This window comes from Salmo salar, chromosome ssa07, assembly GCF_905237065.1.
Source record: "Salmo salar chromosome ssa07, Ssal_v3.1, whole genome shotgun sequence".
Lineage (NCBI taxonomy): Eukaryota > Metazoa > Chordata > Actinopteri > Salmoniformes > Salmonidae > Salmo > Salmo salar.
The window spans coordinates 56574051-56588984 of record NC_059448.1 but is presented as its reverse complement, the minus strand read 5'-3'; the positions used below and the strand labels follow the sequence as shown (position 1 = coordinate 56588984).

At 45.4% G+C, this 14934-nt stretch overlaps 1 protein-coding gene across 1 annotated transcript; it reads left to right on the top strand.

The window, feature by feature from the left end:
• Positions 1–285: 285 nt before the first annotated feature.
• LOC106609712 (uncharacterized) lies at positions 286–14169 on the top strand. Its single transcript, XM_045722520.1, has 18 exons — positions 286–441; positions 858–1060; positions 1321–1413; positions 1524–1619; positions 1802–1912; positions 2076–2193; positions 2303–2966; positions 3068–3126; positions 4911–6418; positions 7306–7369; positions 8978–9174; positions 9890–9988; positions 10115–10210; positions 10340–10450; positions 10587–10710; positions 10811–11948; positions 12385–12437; positions 12602–14169. Exons 1-18 carry the CDS (start codon positions 327–329, stop codon positions 13849–13851), a joined length of 6099 nt encoding a protein of 2032 aa, XP_045578476.1. The 5' UTR covers positions 286–326; the 3' UTR covers positions 13852–14169.
• Positions 14170–14934: the final 765 nt, after the last annotated feature.

Sequence of the window (14934 nt, the reverse complement as noted above, 5' to 3'; positions counted from 1 at the left end):
CTCGGTCAATAGACGATACAGTATTTCTCCATTTTGACTCATCAGCACCCCCAGAGGCAAAATTTATGTATCTTTAACGGAGTATTCCTTATTAAAAGAAGAGCGAAGGTAATAAAAGTAACGTTGCTTATTTTTGTCTTGCGGTAGGCTACAATATTTTTCTAAAGGAAATCAACTAAAATCGAACACAGAGCCATGTTAGTAGTAATGTAGGCCGGCAGCTTGGAGGGCTTATTCTATTCTATGACTTTTATTTTGGAAAAGGTACAGGCGGAACGAAAATTGAGTCCAGTCTTGGGTACCGGAAGTTCTGGGGAAGTAGATCGATGTTACTTCGCTCGTTAGGGAGCAGTCAAGTAATTTTGTTCAGAATTATTCTGCGCTTTTACATACGTATATTTATAGCCATGGATGCATGTGGACTATCTAAAGACATCAATGGTGTGTAAGAAAATAACTTCTAGCTAACGTTACCATGCTAGCTAATATCTGCAGGACTAATATCAAAAGCCCCATGGAAAAAGTGGCATATTTAGCTATCAGTTGATCACCGGCTAAAATCGGTTGTTATGACTGCATTGTTAAGCCAAGTGTGCTTGTAATCCTATCTAACTAGCTATCAATTTAAAGTAAAGACAATTTCAATAGTAAAGTTATTGCTTAATGCAAATTAATCCTGACAAAAGCTAATGTCTGATGCTACTCTTATATTCTATGGAGCCCCATCCTTTAACGACTGGATGAGAAATGCATGCCTGCCATCTTTAGCTGACAGACATAATGATATATTAACACTGTATATATTTTTGAACAGTGTTCTAATTGAATGTTTGTCCATTTGTACACCTACATTTCAGATCCAGTTCTCAGTATTTCTTCTCTGCATCTCCTGGTTCCACCCTTGCGGCTCCTGTCTGCTGCCATGTGGCAGGTGGCTCAACAAAGAGATGTGAGGCACTATGAGAAGTTGGAGGAGTTTGTGACTCTGGTGACAGAGGCCATTCCAGAGCTGCTGAGCCACAGACATAGAGCTCAGCTCATTCTAGGTCTGAGAGCACGGGTGAGACACGAGTCAGGGGGCATAGGGTTATTAAGTTGGATGGAGATCCCTGAAAAGCGCAAATGAAATATATTGAACAGAAGAGAATTTCCTATGATGATGAGTAGAGAATTGGGTCTGTTCTATACATTATGTAACTGTCTGCAATCGTATGAATGGGTACTCCCCACCTGAGTTGATTGAGAGATGACAATGACATGGTTTCTCCAGCTACAGGTTTGTACCACAGTTAATACTTGTTTCTACTGTGTGTGATTCAGTTGGTTCTGGAGCTGTGCCGAGGCCCTGCTGACCCTCAAACCATCCAACCTTACCTGGACAGAATGCCCACTGTTACTCCAGGATGCACAGGAGTAAGTGGGCTACAGTCCTTTTAGAACAGAACTTGCTTGTTTTCCAAGTGGATTTGAGTGCACACAGCCACTATCTGATGAGATGATTGTATCTGTTTACTGTCTTGCAGTACAGAGACGCAGAGGTGGAAGCATCTGAATCCAATTTTGTGGTGCTTGTCCAATCACTGCTAAAGGACCCAGTCGAGAGGGAGTGCTTCTTTCAGGTACTTTTACACTCGGCGCTGTGAGCCTCTTGCAGGACCGCGCAGCTTACGCCAAGGTTTTACTGAAAACAATGGGAGTGTCATGCCCGGGAAAAGTTACTCGTCCAGGCCTTCAAGAAAAACAAGTACTTGAAGTTACAATCCATCGCCTTGCCTCCATTTAAATAATGTTCCCCCAACAGGAGGTGTTCCCGGAACAATATGGCCGACATTATGACACAGCGGTGCAGACGTTAACATGGGAGTTTCTCTCCAGACTGGAACAACTGTTTCCAGTACCAGACCTCAAGCAGGTATTGAGCATTATGGCATGCATAGCTTTTGGCAATTTAGCCTTTCTGATATTGGATGTAGCATAAATCTAGCACAGGTTAGGCATAGTACATTTACGAACACAATTCTTTAGGCTACGTTGATTGAATATAAAATGCATTTCTAAAAGACATTCCCTTTCAGACGGCGACATGGCTCAGCTCTGCCCCTTCAGTCCTGGAGGAGTGTATGCAGTCGACCCCAGAGAATCTGAACCTCATTCTCCAGCACCATAAGAGTTTTGGACATTTAAAAGGACCTTGTAAGTCTCCTGTGATGATTACCAAATCATGATGAAACGTTTTGTAGCACAGTACTGTTTAAAACTCGCAGGTCTTTTTATGACACAGTTCTTGTTTTCTCTCGTTCAGCTGCTCTCTCCTCCTCCATGGGTGACAACATCCTCTCCTCTCTGTCCACCCCTAAAATGGTGGTCACCACTGAGCCGACCACTTTTGTCATCCGGTCAGAGTCGTCACATAACTCAGCAGACGTGCTGGGCCCCATGTCTTTAGAGGACGCTAATGCTGTAGTAGTAACAGTTTACACTGAAGTGGAGGTTGGAACAGAGGTGGAAGAAGAGATTGTAGAGACAATGAACGAGGAATGCGTATCGTCAAACGCCTCTCCACTGCGGGAGGAGGTGGTTGAACTTAAAGCTGAGGATATGAATCTGGAGATGACAGTCGTTGAAGAATATGGCTACGTGGGGGAGGAGATGAGTGCAGCCGAGGAAGAGATGGACACAGTGAGTGTTCCGGTGGAGCAAGCAGATGAAGCCGTTAATATCAGTGAAGACATTGGAACTGCGACAGAGACACTAGCAGTCAAAAAGGATGTCCAAGATGAGGTGGTGGCAGATCAGGGCGGCCAATCAGAGACTGTGAATGTGTGTGTGAACCAGGAAGGGAAGGACACGTCCCATGTGGTCAACTTTCAAACCCAACAACCTGCGACGTCAAATGTGAGGCGGTCTACACGGCTGCAGTCGAAGACACCAAGAACTTGGCGGAGGAAAAAGAACACTGAGAACAAGTATGAGTGATGATTACAAAATAGGAGTACTGTCATTTAAAAAGGAATCTGCCATTTTGTCATCAAATTAGTGATATTTTTGTGTTCGTTTTTAATCACAGGAACAACGGTGAGGCCTCAAGCGTGGTTTATGTCATCTCACCCAGGGGAAGAGAAGCCGGTAATAATGAGCTCTCCAACTATTCTGACAGTGACTATTCTGACAGTCATCAGGGAAATGGTTATACACAGTGAAGTTGGAAGTTTACATACACTTAGGTTGGAGTCATTAAAACTCATTTTTCAACCACTCCACAAATTTCCTGTTAGCAAACTATAGTTTTGGCAAGCCGGTTAGGACATCTACTTTGTGCATGATACAAGTAATTTTGCCAACAATTGTTTACAGACAGATTATTTCACTTATAATTCACTGTATCACAATTCCAGTGGGTCAGAGGTTTACATACACTAAGTTGACTGTGCCTTTAAACAGCTTGGAAAATTCCAGAAAATGATGTCACGGCTTTAGAAGCTTCTGATATTTCAAGGCCTACCTTCAAATGCAGTGTCTCTTTGCTTGACATCATGGGAAAATCAAAATAAATCAGCCCAGCCAAAAATTGTAGACCTCCACAAGTCTGGTTCATCCTTGGGAGCAATTTCCAAATGCCTGAAGGTACCACGTTCGTCTGTACAAACAATACAACGCAAGTATAAACACCATGGGACCACGCAGCCATCATACCGCTCAGGAAGGAGACGCGTTCTGTCTCTTAGAGATGAACGTACTTTGGTGTGAAAACTGCAAATCAATCCCAGAACAACAGCAAAGGACCTTGTGAAGATGCTGGAGGAAACGGGTACAAAAGTATCTATATCCACAGTAAAACGAGTCCTATAAAGACATAACCTGAAAGGCCGCTCAGCAAGGCAGAAGCCACTGCTCCAAAACCGGCATAAAAAAGCCAGACTACGGTTTGCAACTGCACATGGGGACAAAAATCGTACTTTTTGGAGAAATGTCCTCTAATCTGATGACACAAAAAATAGAGCTGTTTGGCCATAATGATCATCGTTATGTTTGGAGGAAAAAGGGAGAGGCTGCAAGCTGAAGAACACCATCCCAACCGTGAAACACGGGGGTGGCAGCATCATGTTGTGGGGGTGCTTTGCTGCAGGAGTGACTAGTGCACTTCACAAAATAGATGGCATCATGAGGTAGGACAATTATGTGGTTATATTGAAGCAACATCTCAAGACATCAGTCAGGAAGTTAAAGCTTGGTCGCAAATGGGTCTTCTAAATGGACAATGACCTCAAGCATACTTCCAAAGTTGTGGCAAAATGGCTTAAGGACAACAAAGTCAAGGTATCGGACTGGCCATCACAAAGCCCTGACCTCAATCATATAGAAAATCTTTGGGCAGAACTGAAAAAGTATGTGTGAGCAAGGAGGCCTACAAACCTGACTCAGTTACACCAGCTTTGTCAGGAGGAATGGTCCAAAATTCACCCAACTTATTGTGGGAGGCTTGTGGAAGGCTACCCAAAATGTTTGATCCAAGTTAAACAATTTAAAGGCAATGCTACCAAATACTAATTGATTGTATGTGAACTTCTGACCCACTGGGAATGTCATTCTCTACTATTATTCTGACATTTCACATTCTTAAAATAAAGTGGTGATCCTAACTGACCTAAGACAGGGAATTTTTACTAGGATTAAATGTCAGGAATTGTGAAACTGAGTTTAAATGTATTTGGCTAAGGTGTATGTGAACTTCCGATTTCAACTATACATATTTACAGTAGCAAGAACTGAGGGACCAAAATTTGCAGATTTATTGTATATTTACATGTCTTTCATTGTGTGGTCTCAAGATATTTTTCAATGAGCATGCCCTTTATTTCATTCCCAAGCCATGCAAATAAAACATGCCTTGTCTGACTTCTGTCTCCCAGGTGGATCTGACAAGGTGACCCCCTTTACCTGCCCTAAGTGTGCCTACCACAGTCTGGAGGAAAAGAGCCTTCACCTCCACATGCAAAGCATTCACACAGAAGAGTACAACAAGCCCAATGTGTCTGGGAAAAACAGAGCAGAGGTTTCACCATGTCCCGACAACACTGGCCAGATATCCACATCAATCAAACCTCTCCTTTCTTCAAAAACTTTAACTGAAAACTCTGAGAATCAAACCGGTAATGCTGGGACTCCCACGAAAGCAAAAGGCTACCATAAGGCCCACACATGCGGCACGTGCGGTAGGATCTTCACTCGCTCCTCAGATGTGAGGAGACACCAGCTCACCCACACCGGTGAGAGACCTTTCCACTGCTCTCAATGCGACAGGACCTTCCAGCATTCGTGGGACCTGACCAAGCATGAGAAGAAACATGGTGGGACATCCATCTCTTTCCCCTGCCAGCAGTGCGGGAGCTCCTTTGCCAACCTCCGCTCTCTGACAGCCCACCACAGAAGTTCCCACCTGGGCGAGAGCGACCTGCCCCACCTCTGCTCCATCTGTGGCAAGAGCTTCCCCTCCTCCTCGGAGTTGCTGGAGCACAGGAAGAGTCACGGGACCAGCCTCCAGTACATCTGCCAGCAGTGTGGCGAAAGCTTCCACTCCCTGCTGGCTCGTTCCCAACACCGGCAGACCCACCTGGTAAAGCGGCAGTTCAAGTGCCCGCACTGCGACAAGAGCTATACGCGCAAAGCTGATGTAAAGAGGCACATGTTCTCCCACAGCGGCGAGCGACCGCACCAGTGTAACCAGTGTGGGAGATGCTTTTCCTTCCTCTTCCTGCTCAAGAAACACCAAATAGTTCACACGGGCGAGAGGCCTTTCCAGTGCTCCTACTGTCCCAAGAGGTTCACATTGATATCCATCCTGAGCAGACATGAGAGAATGCACACCGGGGAGAGACCCTTCCTCTGCTCTCAGTGTGGGAAGAGCTTTCTGTCCCAGGGGGAGCTGTCCAAGCACCACCGCTCCCACACTGATGAGAGACCGTACGCTTGCAATCAGTGTGACAAGAGGTTTAAGAGCAAAAAATCCCAACAGGAACATATCATCTCCCACACCGGCGTGCGCCCTTACCCTTGCTCTTATTGTGGGAAAGGATTCACCAAACCATACGCTCTGACCAGGCACCATCTCATACACACAGGGGAAAGACCATTCCCCTGCGTCCACTGTGGGAAAACGTTTCTCACCCCCGCAGAGGTACAACTACACATCCGCATTCACACAGGGGAACGCCCTTACCCCTGCCCTGATTGTCAGCTGAAGTTTAGGAGTTCGTCAGACTTGGCACGACACAAACGCTTTCATACAGGGGTGCAGACATTTGTCTGTAACCAGTGTATGAAAAACTTTCCCACCTCGTCCAAACTGAAGAAACACATGGAGAACCACTCAGGGACAGAGGCAGTCCAGAGCTCAGACTTTGGAGAAAATTCCAACCAAGTGTGAAGTAAGGGCAGCAGCACAATTGGCAAAAATGGCAGACACAATTAATTAAAGTACATTTACCTTCACAGCTATTATATTCTACAATGTCTCTGTCAAGGAAGATCTCTAAAATAAGATATCTTGTCAGTCTGGCTCATGGCCATTGAAATATAGCTGTCAATTATTATTTTGTGTCTGGTCAAAGGGAGTTGCAACTCAATCATGTCCTTGGCTTATTTTATTGTAAACTGTATATGCTCGGCATCTTAAATGCAACCGTTTTAAACTGTAAAATCAGTGCTATGATCATACAATTAGTAGTCAATCAGTAGCTGGTCTATTGGAAGCGCTGGTAAATTAAAATGTTTGTCAATAACTTTAAAAGAATGTCAAAGATTAGTAAAATGTTCTGTTACGGAAATGAACCAGCCTTAGGTGGATGCCAACTTGTCTCCTTGTCTTTACAGTTCCCAGTACAATACATGTATTTTGTTCTACTTTGTAGCCCTCTGTCTCTCTGACACACATACCAGTAATTAAAATGAAATCAGTTGGGCGGGGAGAACAGGTTAGGCCCATGTAGTGAAAACAATAGGCTTTGAGTAGCTTTGTTCAGAAGATCTGTTGGATGTCGGTTGAATCATTCCTTGGTGAACTATCCGATGCATTTCCGATGACAGAACCCGTTGTGACGCGCAGTAATTCCAGGATCACTTCCGGATTGCTTGTCGTTCATGGCTACAAGCATGTTATTAACTGGTTTACAATTAAATTAGTAAAACATTCGTAGACAAAGCAAACGTAGTGTACACAACATTATTTGCTACAATCTGTAGCGTTCAGGAAGGAACCGATGCATTAAATCCCGTCGTCTAACGGGATCCTCCATCTAACTTTTGTAACAACAGTCAGCATTTGGCCCAGGCGACAAAATGGACTCGGAATTTTCGGCAGCGGACAATGCAGGTAGGCGATATCTAATAAATGACCATGCAAATATTCCAGCCGCTGCATATACAATTTTTCTACTTGAGTTATTTTGGGGTATGTTCAGCAATACACCATGTTCACAGCGTGTTTGCAGTCAAAAATGAAGTCCACGGGACAAGCAGTACTCGTATATTTCTACAACAATTATGAACATTTGCTCCACTGAATATGCCCCAGTACCCATAATTAAGATGCATAAGCTACATTCAATTACACAAGACTGTTGTGAAACGTTATTTAACAATTTCAGATAATGCACTAGCTATGTTGCAGATTGATTTCAAAATTGTTTACAATGTTCTTTTGAAATACTCTTTCCAAGCCAATGAAGGTACAACACATGACAAAGTTTGTGGACACCTACTCGTCGAACATCGCATTGAAAAGTCATGGGCATTAATATGGAGTTGGTCCCCCCTTTGCTGCTATAACAGCCTCCACTAGACATCCTGTGAAGGCTTTCCACTAGATGTTAGAAAATTGCTGCGGGGACTAGCTTCCATTCAGCCATGAGCATTAGTGAGGTCGGGCACTGATGTTGGGCGATTAGGCCTGGCTCACAGTCAGCGTTCCAATTCATCCCAGAGGTGTTCGTTGAGGTCAGGGCTCAGTGCAGGCTAGTCAAGTTCTTACAGACCGATCTCGACAAACCATTTCTCTATGGATCTCGCTTTGTGCATGGGGGCATTGTCATGCTGAAACAGGAAAGGGCCTTCCCCAAACTTTTGCTACAAAGTTGAAAGGACAGAATCATCTACAATGTCATTGTATGCTGTAGTGTTAAGATTTCCCTTCACTGGAACTAAGGGGCCGAGCCTGAACCATGAAAAACAACCCTAGACCATTATTCCTCCTCCACCAAACTTTATAGTTGGCACTATGCATTTGGGCAGGTAGTGTAATCCTGGACTCCGCCAAACCCAGATTTGACATTGGACTACCAGATGGTGAAGCGTGATTCATCATTCCAGAGAACGCTCCAGAGTCCAATGGCGGCAAGCTTTACACCACTCCAGCTGACGCTTGGCATTGCGCATGGTGACCTTAGGCTTGTGTGCAGCTGCTCAGCCATGGAAACCCATTTCACGAAGCTCCCGACAAACAGTTCTTGTGCTGACGTTGCTTCCAGAGGCAGTTTGGAACTCTATAGTGAGTGTTGCAACCAAGAACCGCTTCAGCACTCGACGGTCCCGTTCTGTGAGCTTGTGTGGCCTACCACTTTGCGGCTGAGCTGTTGTTGCTCCTAGAGTTTCCACTTCACAATAACAACACTTACAGTTGACTGAGGCAGCTCTAGCAGGGCAGAAATTTGACGAACTGACTTGTGGGAAAGTTGCCATTCTATGACAGTGCCACGTTGAAAGTCACTGAGGTCTTCAGTAAGGCTATTCTACTGACAATGTTTGTCTATGAAGATTGCATGGCTGTGTGCTAGATTTTATACATCTGTCAGCAACTGGTGTAGCTGAAATAGCCAAATCCACTAATTTGAAGGGGTGTCCACATACTTTTGTATATACAGTGTATGCGTTTGACGTTCTGTCTGATTGCACCCTTATTATACATTTTTCCATGCTGTTTTAGGTCTCCCTCTCCTCTCCCTCTGCCTCTTGGTTCCACCCATTCAGCTTATGTCAGCGTCCATATGGCAGGTGGTGCAACAGCGAGATGCCATGAATTATGCAATGCTGGCGGAGTTTGTCTCCCTGGTGACAGAGATGGTCCCAGAGTTGCTGATCTATAGGCACAGGGCCCAACTTATTTTGGGATTGCGAGCAAGGGTGAGTGTTACAACGTTAATGAGTGAGTGTAGAAGCATGGATAGAGCCCTGATGTATTAGGATCCCTTTTAGAATCCAAGAGTGGAAGATTTATTCTCGTCTAGGCACACTACTTTCAAAACAGGCCCTTTACAAGTCAGAATGTTGAATAAACTTCACTTGGACATACTTTACCTATTGTCTGTTGATTTTTATCCTTATGTCAGAGGTAATCGGTGACAAAATATCCACAGGGAAGTGTTATTAGCCCGACTTTCAGTACGCTGGTCTGTATATGTTTTCAATACTGATGCATGGGACGTAAACACTTGCACAATATCTAAACAATGGCCAAGCGTGACCAAACGTTGACAACTTTTCATTTGCAGTATATCGCATGCGCTTCCAGCTGATTGCGAAGGGGCCATGCTTCGGTCGACAACGTTCGGCTATTGTTTGCATATTGTGCATCATGTGCAATGCGTCAGGAGATAGAAAATACAAACCGTGGAAATGTTCTCTTCATTTCCTACTGCCAAAAGGACAACAGCACGGACAACCGGTAAATTGAGTGTAAATATCATTTTATTCAACATTCTGGCTTGTAGAGACTACTGCATATGTTTTAGGGCGACTTTTTCCGGCTGAAAAGCCATGGGGTAACCATGGTAACAGTCTGACGTACTACAACTATATAACTAATGAATAACGGTGCATGGGGTATGTGTTATTGCAGCACATTCTGGAGTTGTGTCGCAGTGAGCATCCTGTAGAACCTCAGGTCATCTTAACCCAGCTGTACATGATTCAACCACTTACCCACTTCAGTAATGATGTAAGTTGATCTTCAATGAGTACCTTCTTCCTGGAGGAGTAGACTGGAATAACTGTGGAGTGAAATGCACTGCTATAGATAAACTGTGTGTTGGACAAATGTGTCCTTATTTGATGTATCCTACAGGTAAGTGACACAGAGGTGGAGTCGTCAGAGACTCATTTTCTGGAGCTGGTCCAGACCCTGCTTAAAGACCCTGATGAGAGAGAGCATTTTTTCACAGTGAGACTTCACAGAACACATGTCCTCTTGCATTGGATTTACAGGTCAATGAAGTAAAGTGTTTTGCATTGCATTTAACTGTATATTAAATAATGTGGAGGGGTTTTCTTCCTCATCTGTGTCCCTCAGGAGATATTCCCAGTGGAGTATGGACCACAATATGACATCGAGCTGCAGACTCTACTGTGGGAGTTCCTGTCCAGATTGGTTCAACTGTTACCGACCCCTGACCTCGCACAGGTGAGGGAAAGAATACCTTCCATTCACACCTACTGTTTAATAATCATTGTGCTGTACCAGATTAATTAAACTGCAAGGAACCATGTGAAGTGGAATATTCAGTAGATACATATCTATTATTTGATCTATCCCCCAGACAATAGCATGGCTCGGTACTGCCCCCTCAGTCTTGGATGATTGTGCCCATGTTATATCTCATCCAGCAGATCTGAAGAGTCTGCTTCAGCACCATAAACGTCTTGGACATTTGGAGCAACATGGTGGGTGACACGTAGTAAATGTATGCATCATATTTTAAAACTGCACATGGCATTCATCCAAATGGATTGACTTTAATTGTAGCATCTTCTCTTTGAACAGTACCCCCCTGCGCCATGGGCGACTGCATCCTGTCCTCTCTCTCCATCCCGCCACACAGTAGAACGGTGATCAGCACTGAGCAGACCAGCTGTCACAACCAGTCAGAACCCTCGCAGGAGTTTGTGGATGACTTCGAGGTGGAAATTGTAACTCTGACAGGTTATGAAGAGGTTGAATTAGGTTTGAGTCAGGAGGAGGTGGAGGATGGGAACGATGATGAAGGGCAGACCATGGAGGACAAGGAAGAAGAGCCTAAAGAAACGTCTGCTGAAGAAGTGGAGGAAGAGGAGAAAGTGATGGAGGACCATGAAGAGAGGGGCTTGGAGAGCAACTCGCATCTAGAAGAAGCCGAGGATGAGCCAGCATCCTCCCATCACCAAACATCCTCTGGGCCCCACATCTGCTCAGTCTGTGAGAAGAGCTTCAAGTTTGCCTCTGCACTAATAGCCCATCAGGTCATCCATACAGGAGAGCGCCCGTATGTTTGCCATCTGTGTGGACGGTGTTTCTCCTTCAGGCAGTCTCTGGACAGGCACAAACAGACACATAAGGATGGGCGCGTTTACGACTGCTTGATCTGTGGGGAGACCTTTCAGTCCTTGTCAGCCCGCACAGAGCACAAGAAGAGCCATATGGAGGAAGGCGCTTACCAGTGCTCACAGTGCCACAGGAAGTTCAACTGGGTGTCGGCTATGGTGAGACACCTGAAGGCTCACACAGAGGGCACTGAGGTCAAAACGCAGGAACTTACAAAAAGCCTGAAGTCTGAGAAAGATGATATAGGGATTAAAGAGATTGTAGGAGAGGTGGCTATTGATCCCCCTGAAACAGACCTGGTGTTGGAGGATGGAGGGAAATTCTGTTACAATCCACAGGAAGGAGCGGATCACAAACAACAGGAAGGTGATGGTCAGTCTGGTCAGTCCACTTCGTCTGAGCCTGCAGTGTTGGTGCCTGGACTTCTGGACAAGGCCGTAACACTTGTCAAGGTCCGTACCAGTGGTAGGAAAACGAAACCGACCTTGAAGGTGCAGATGGTGAACCTGCAGAAGCTCAAGGGAAAGGTTGCCACCCCAAAGAGAAGGGCGGGTGGAAGCTTGATGAACCCCCAAGGTTTCACACCATTGCATTTTAAGAGGTAAAGTAGATGGATGCAGACAGTTTAAGGTTAAATAACAAGTTTGGTATTTTAAGTGAAAAATAAGATGTAACTCAACTGTCATCTCATGGCATTAATGCTCTAGGCGGGCAATTCCACGGTAACCGAGCGACAGTGAGACTCCGATTTTTTTTACTTTAAAATGTATATCAAACAAAAAACGAAGTTTGGTAACAGACAGCACGAACAGCACAAACTGTCATTCTGAAACCAAACTACTGTTTATCAAGTAAATGTATCCTTGTAAAGTTCTCTGTGGAAATTGTTCAACGTAGTCCTTGTGCATAGTTGTGTGGTTTGTTTAACTTTGCAATCATTGGTTTTTGTTTGACATACATTTTAATGTGAAAAATCTGAGTCTGTGTCACTCTGTTACCTTGAAATTGCCCTCTACCTACTTGTTTATCTTCAACAGTGAGGAACACTCCTATGGCTCACCAGTGGTCTCAACAAAGGAAGGAGACACAGGTGCATGTATTACCTTATCAGTTTGCATAAGTGTGTAATTGTTAGGTTTGTTGAGTGGTTACCTACATGTATTATTTTGTTACATACATTGCTTAAATAATTGTTTGTATCCTGCCCTTTATTGAATCCATCAGGTTTTCACTTATACTTTGTTGGTCCTTCAGGGTGGTGTCCATTCTCCTGTCCCGAGTGCTCATTCGTCAACTCAGACGAGGCGTCCGTCCAGCAGCACATTGAGACGAACCACTCGGGGGAAGTGCAGGAAGACGCTCAGTCCGCTCCGCACCAAACAGGCCAAGCTGGACACTATGATTGCCCAGACTGTAACAGCAGCTACAAGTTTCAGTCCTTACTGAAATACCATCGGCGTGTCCACACCGGCGAGCGCCCGTACGTGTGCCCTCAGTGCGGACGGCGCTTCTCCTTCAAGCAGTCACTAGAGAGGCACAAACAGACACACAAGGATGGGCGCAAGCATGACTGTCTGATCTGTGGGCAGAACTTCAAGTCCTTGTCAGCGTACACAGAGCACAAGAAGAACCACATGGAGAACGGTGTGTATCGGTGTTCGGAATGCGACCGGCGGTTCTCCTGGAAGTCTGCGCTGGTAAGACACCTCCGGACTCACACGGACAACGCCACCGAGGCTGAGCTCTCTTACAAATGCCCAAGGTGTGACTTGGGATTCAGCAGTAGTACGTACCTTAACAGGCACCTGCTCACACACCAAGAGGAGAGGTTGCATGTCTGCAGCTGTGGCAAGAACTTTGCCTACAAGGCTGCTCTGACCGCACACCAGCGCACCCACCTGAAAGAGAGGCCACACCAGTGCAAGCAGTGTGGAAAGGGTTTCCTCTACAAGGGAGGGCTGGTAAGTCACATGAAGATCCACTCCGAAGAAATGCCTTTCATGTGCTCATTCTGCGGGAAGAGCTTCAAGAGGGAGAGGAACATGAAGAAACACGAACGCTGCCACACCAGGGAGAACGTGTTCAGCTGCTCGCAGTGCGACAAGACCTTTGTGTACAAGGCCACACTGACCAGGCACGAGCTAACCCACTCGGGGGAGAGACCGTTCCTGTGCTCCGATTGTGGCAAAGGGTTTTTCTCCCATGCGGAGCTTCTAAAGCATGAGCGCTTCCACACGGGCCACAAGCCGTTCCAGTGCTCCCACTGCGGGAAGCAGTTCACCCAGTCCTGCTACCTGACCATTCACCTGCGCTACCACACAGGGGTACGGCCTTACTCCTGCACCCATTGTGACAAGAGCTTTCTCAGCGCCAACCGTCTAAAGAGACACCTGAGAACCCACACAGGAGAGAAACCCTACCTGTGTTCAGAGTGTGGGAAAGGTTTCAAACAGTCATATCACCTCAAGATGCACCAGCAGACTCATGCCACTAAGATTTGCTGAGGCATGATTGTGTCTCTGTCCAGACTTCAGTCAAATTATTTGGTAGAATGTAATGGTGAGTTAGCTGTCGACTGTGTAGACAACCAGGAGTGTTTAAAATATAAAAATATAAATTCAATATGCAACAAATTCAAAGATTTTAGTGAGTTACAGTATAAGGAAATCATTCAATTGAAATGAATTCATTAGGCCATAATCTATGGATTTCACATGAATTGGCAGGGGTGCAGCCATGGGTGGGCCTGGGAGGGCTTAGGCCCACCCACTGGGGAGCCAGGCCCAGCCAGTCAGAATGAGTTTTTCCTCTTAAAATGGCTTTATTACAGACAGAAATACTCCCCCGTTTCATCAGCTGTGGGTGGCTGGTCTCAGATGATCCCGCAGGTGAAGAAGCAGGATGTGGAGGTCCTGGACTGGCGTGGTTACACGTGGTCGGCGGTTGTGAGACCGCCAACAGCTCTGGTGGACATTCCTGCAGTCAGCATACCAATTGCACGTTCCCTCAACTTGTTGCCTCATCTGTGGCATTGTGTTGTGACAAAACTGCACATTTTAAAGTGGCCTTTTATGGTCCCCAGCACAAGGTGCACCTGTGATCTCCCGTCAGATCCTTGGGCTCCCGAGTGGCACAAGGCACTGCATCTCAGTGCTAGAGGTGTCACTACAGACCCTGGTTCGATCCCGGGCTGTATCACAACCGGCCTAGATCGGGAGTCCCATTGGGCGGCGGACAATTGGCCCAGCGTCTTCTGGGTTAGGGGAGAGTTTGGCCATCATTGTAAAATAAGAATTTGGTCTTAACTGATATGCCTGGTTAAATAATGATCATGCTGTTTAATCAGCTTCTTGATATGTCACACCTGTCAGGTGGATATATTATTATGGCAAAGTAGAAATGTTCCCTAACATGGACGTAAACAAGTTTGTGCACGAAAATTGAGAGAAATAAGCTTTTTGTGAGTATGAAACATACCTGGGATTTTTTATTTCGGCACATGAAACATGATTACACGTTTATATTTTTGTTCAGTATATTAGTGATAATTCCTAATCTAAGGATTCATGAAATGCATTTGAATTCTT

Excerpts from the sequence above, each read along its gene's own strand:
- LOC106609712 (XM_045722520.1), top strand. The coding sequence starts at position 327 with ATGTTACTTCGCTCGTTAGGGAGCAGTCAAGTAATTTTGTTCAGAATT. Across the intron at positions 1,414-1,523 it reads TTACTCCAGGATGCACAGGA|TACAGAGACGCAGAGGTGGA; the intron begins GTAAGTGGGCTA and ends ACTGTCTTGCAG. Across the intron at positions 1,913-2,075 it reads CAGTACCAGACCTCAAGCAG|ACGGCGACATGGCTCAGCTC; the intron begins GTATTGAGCATT and ends ATTCCCTTTCAG.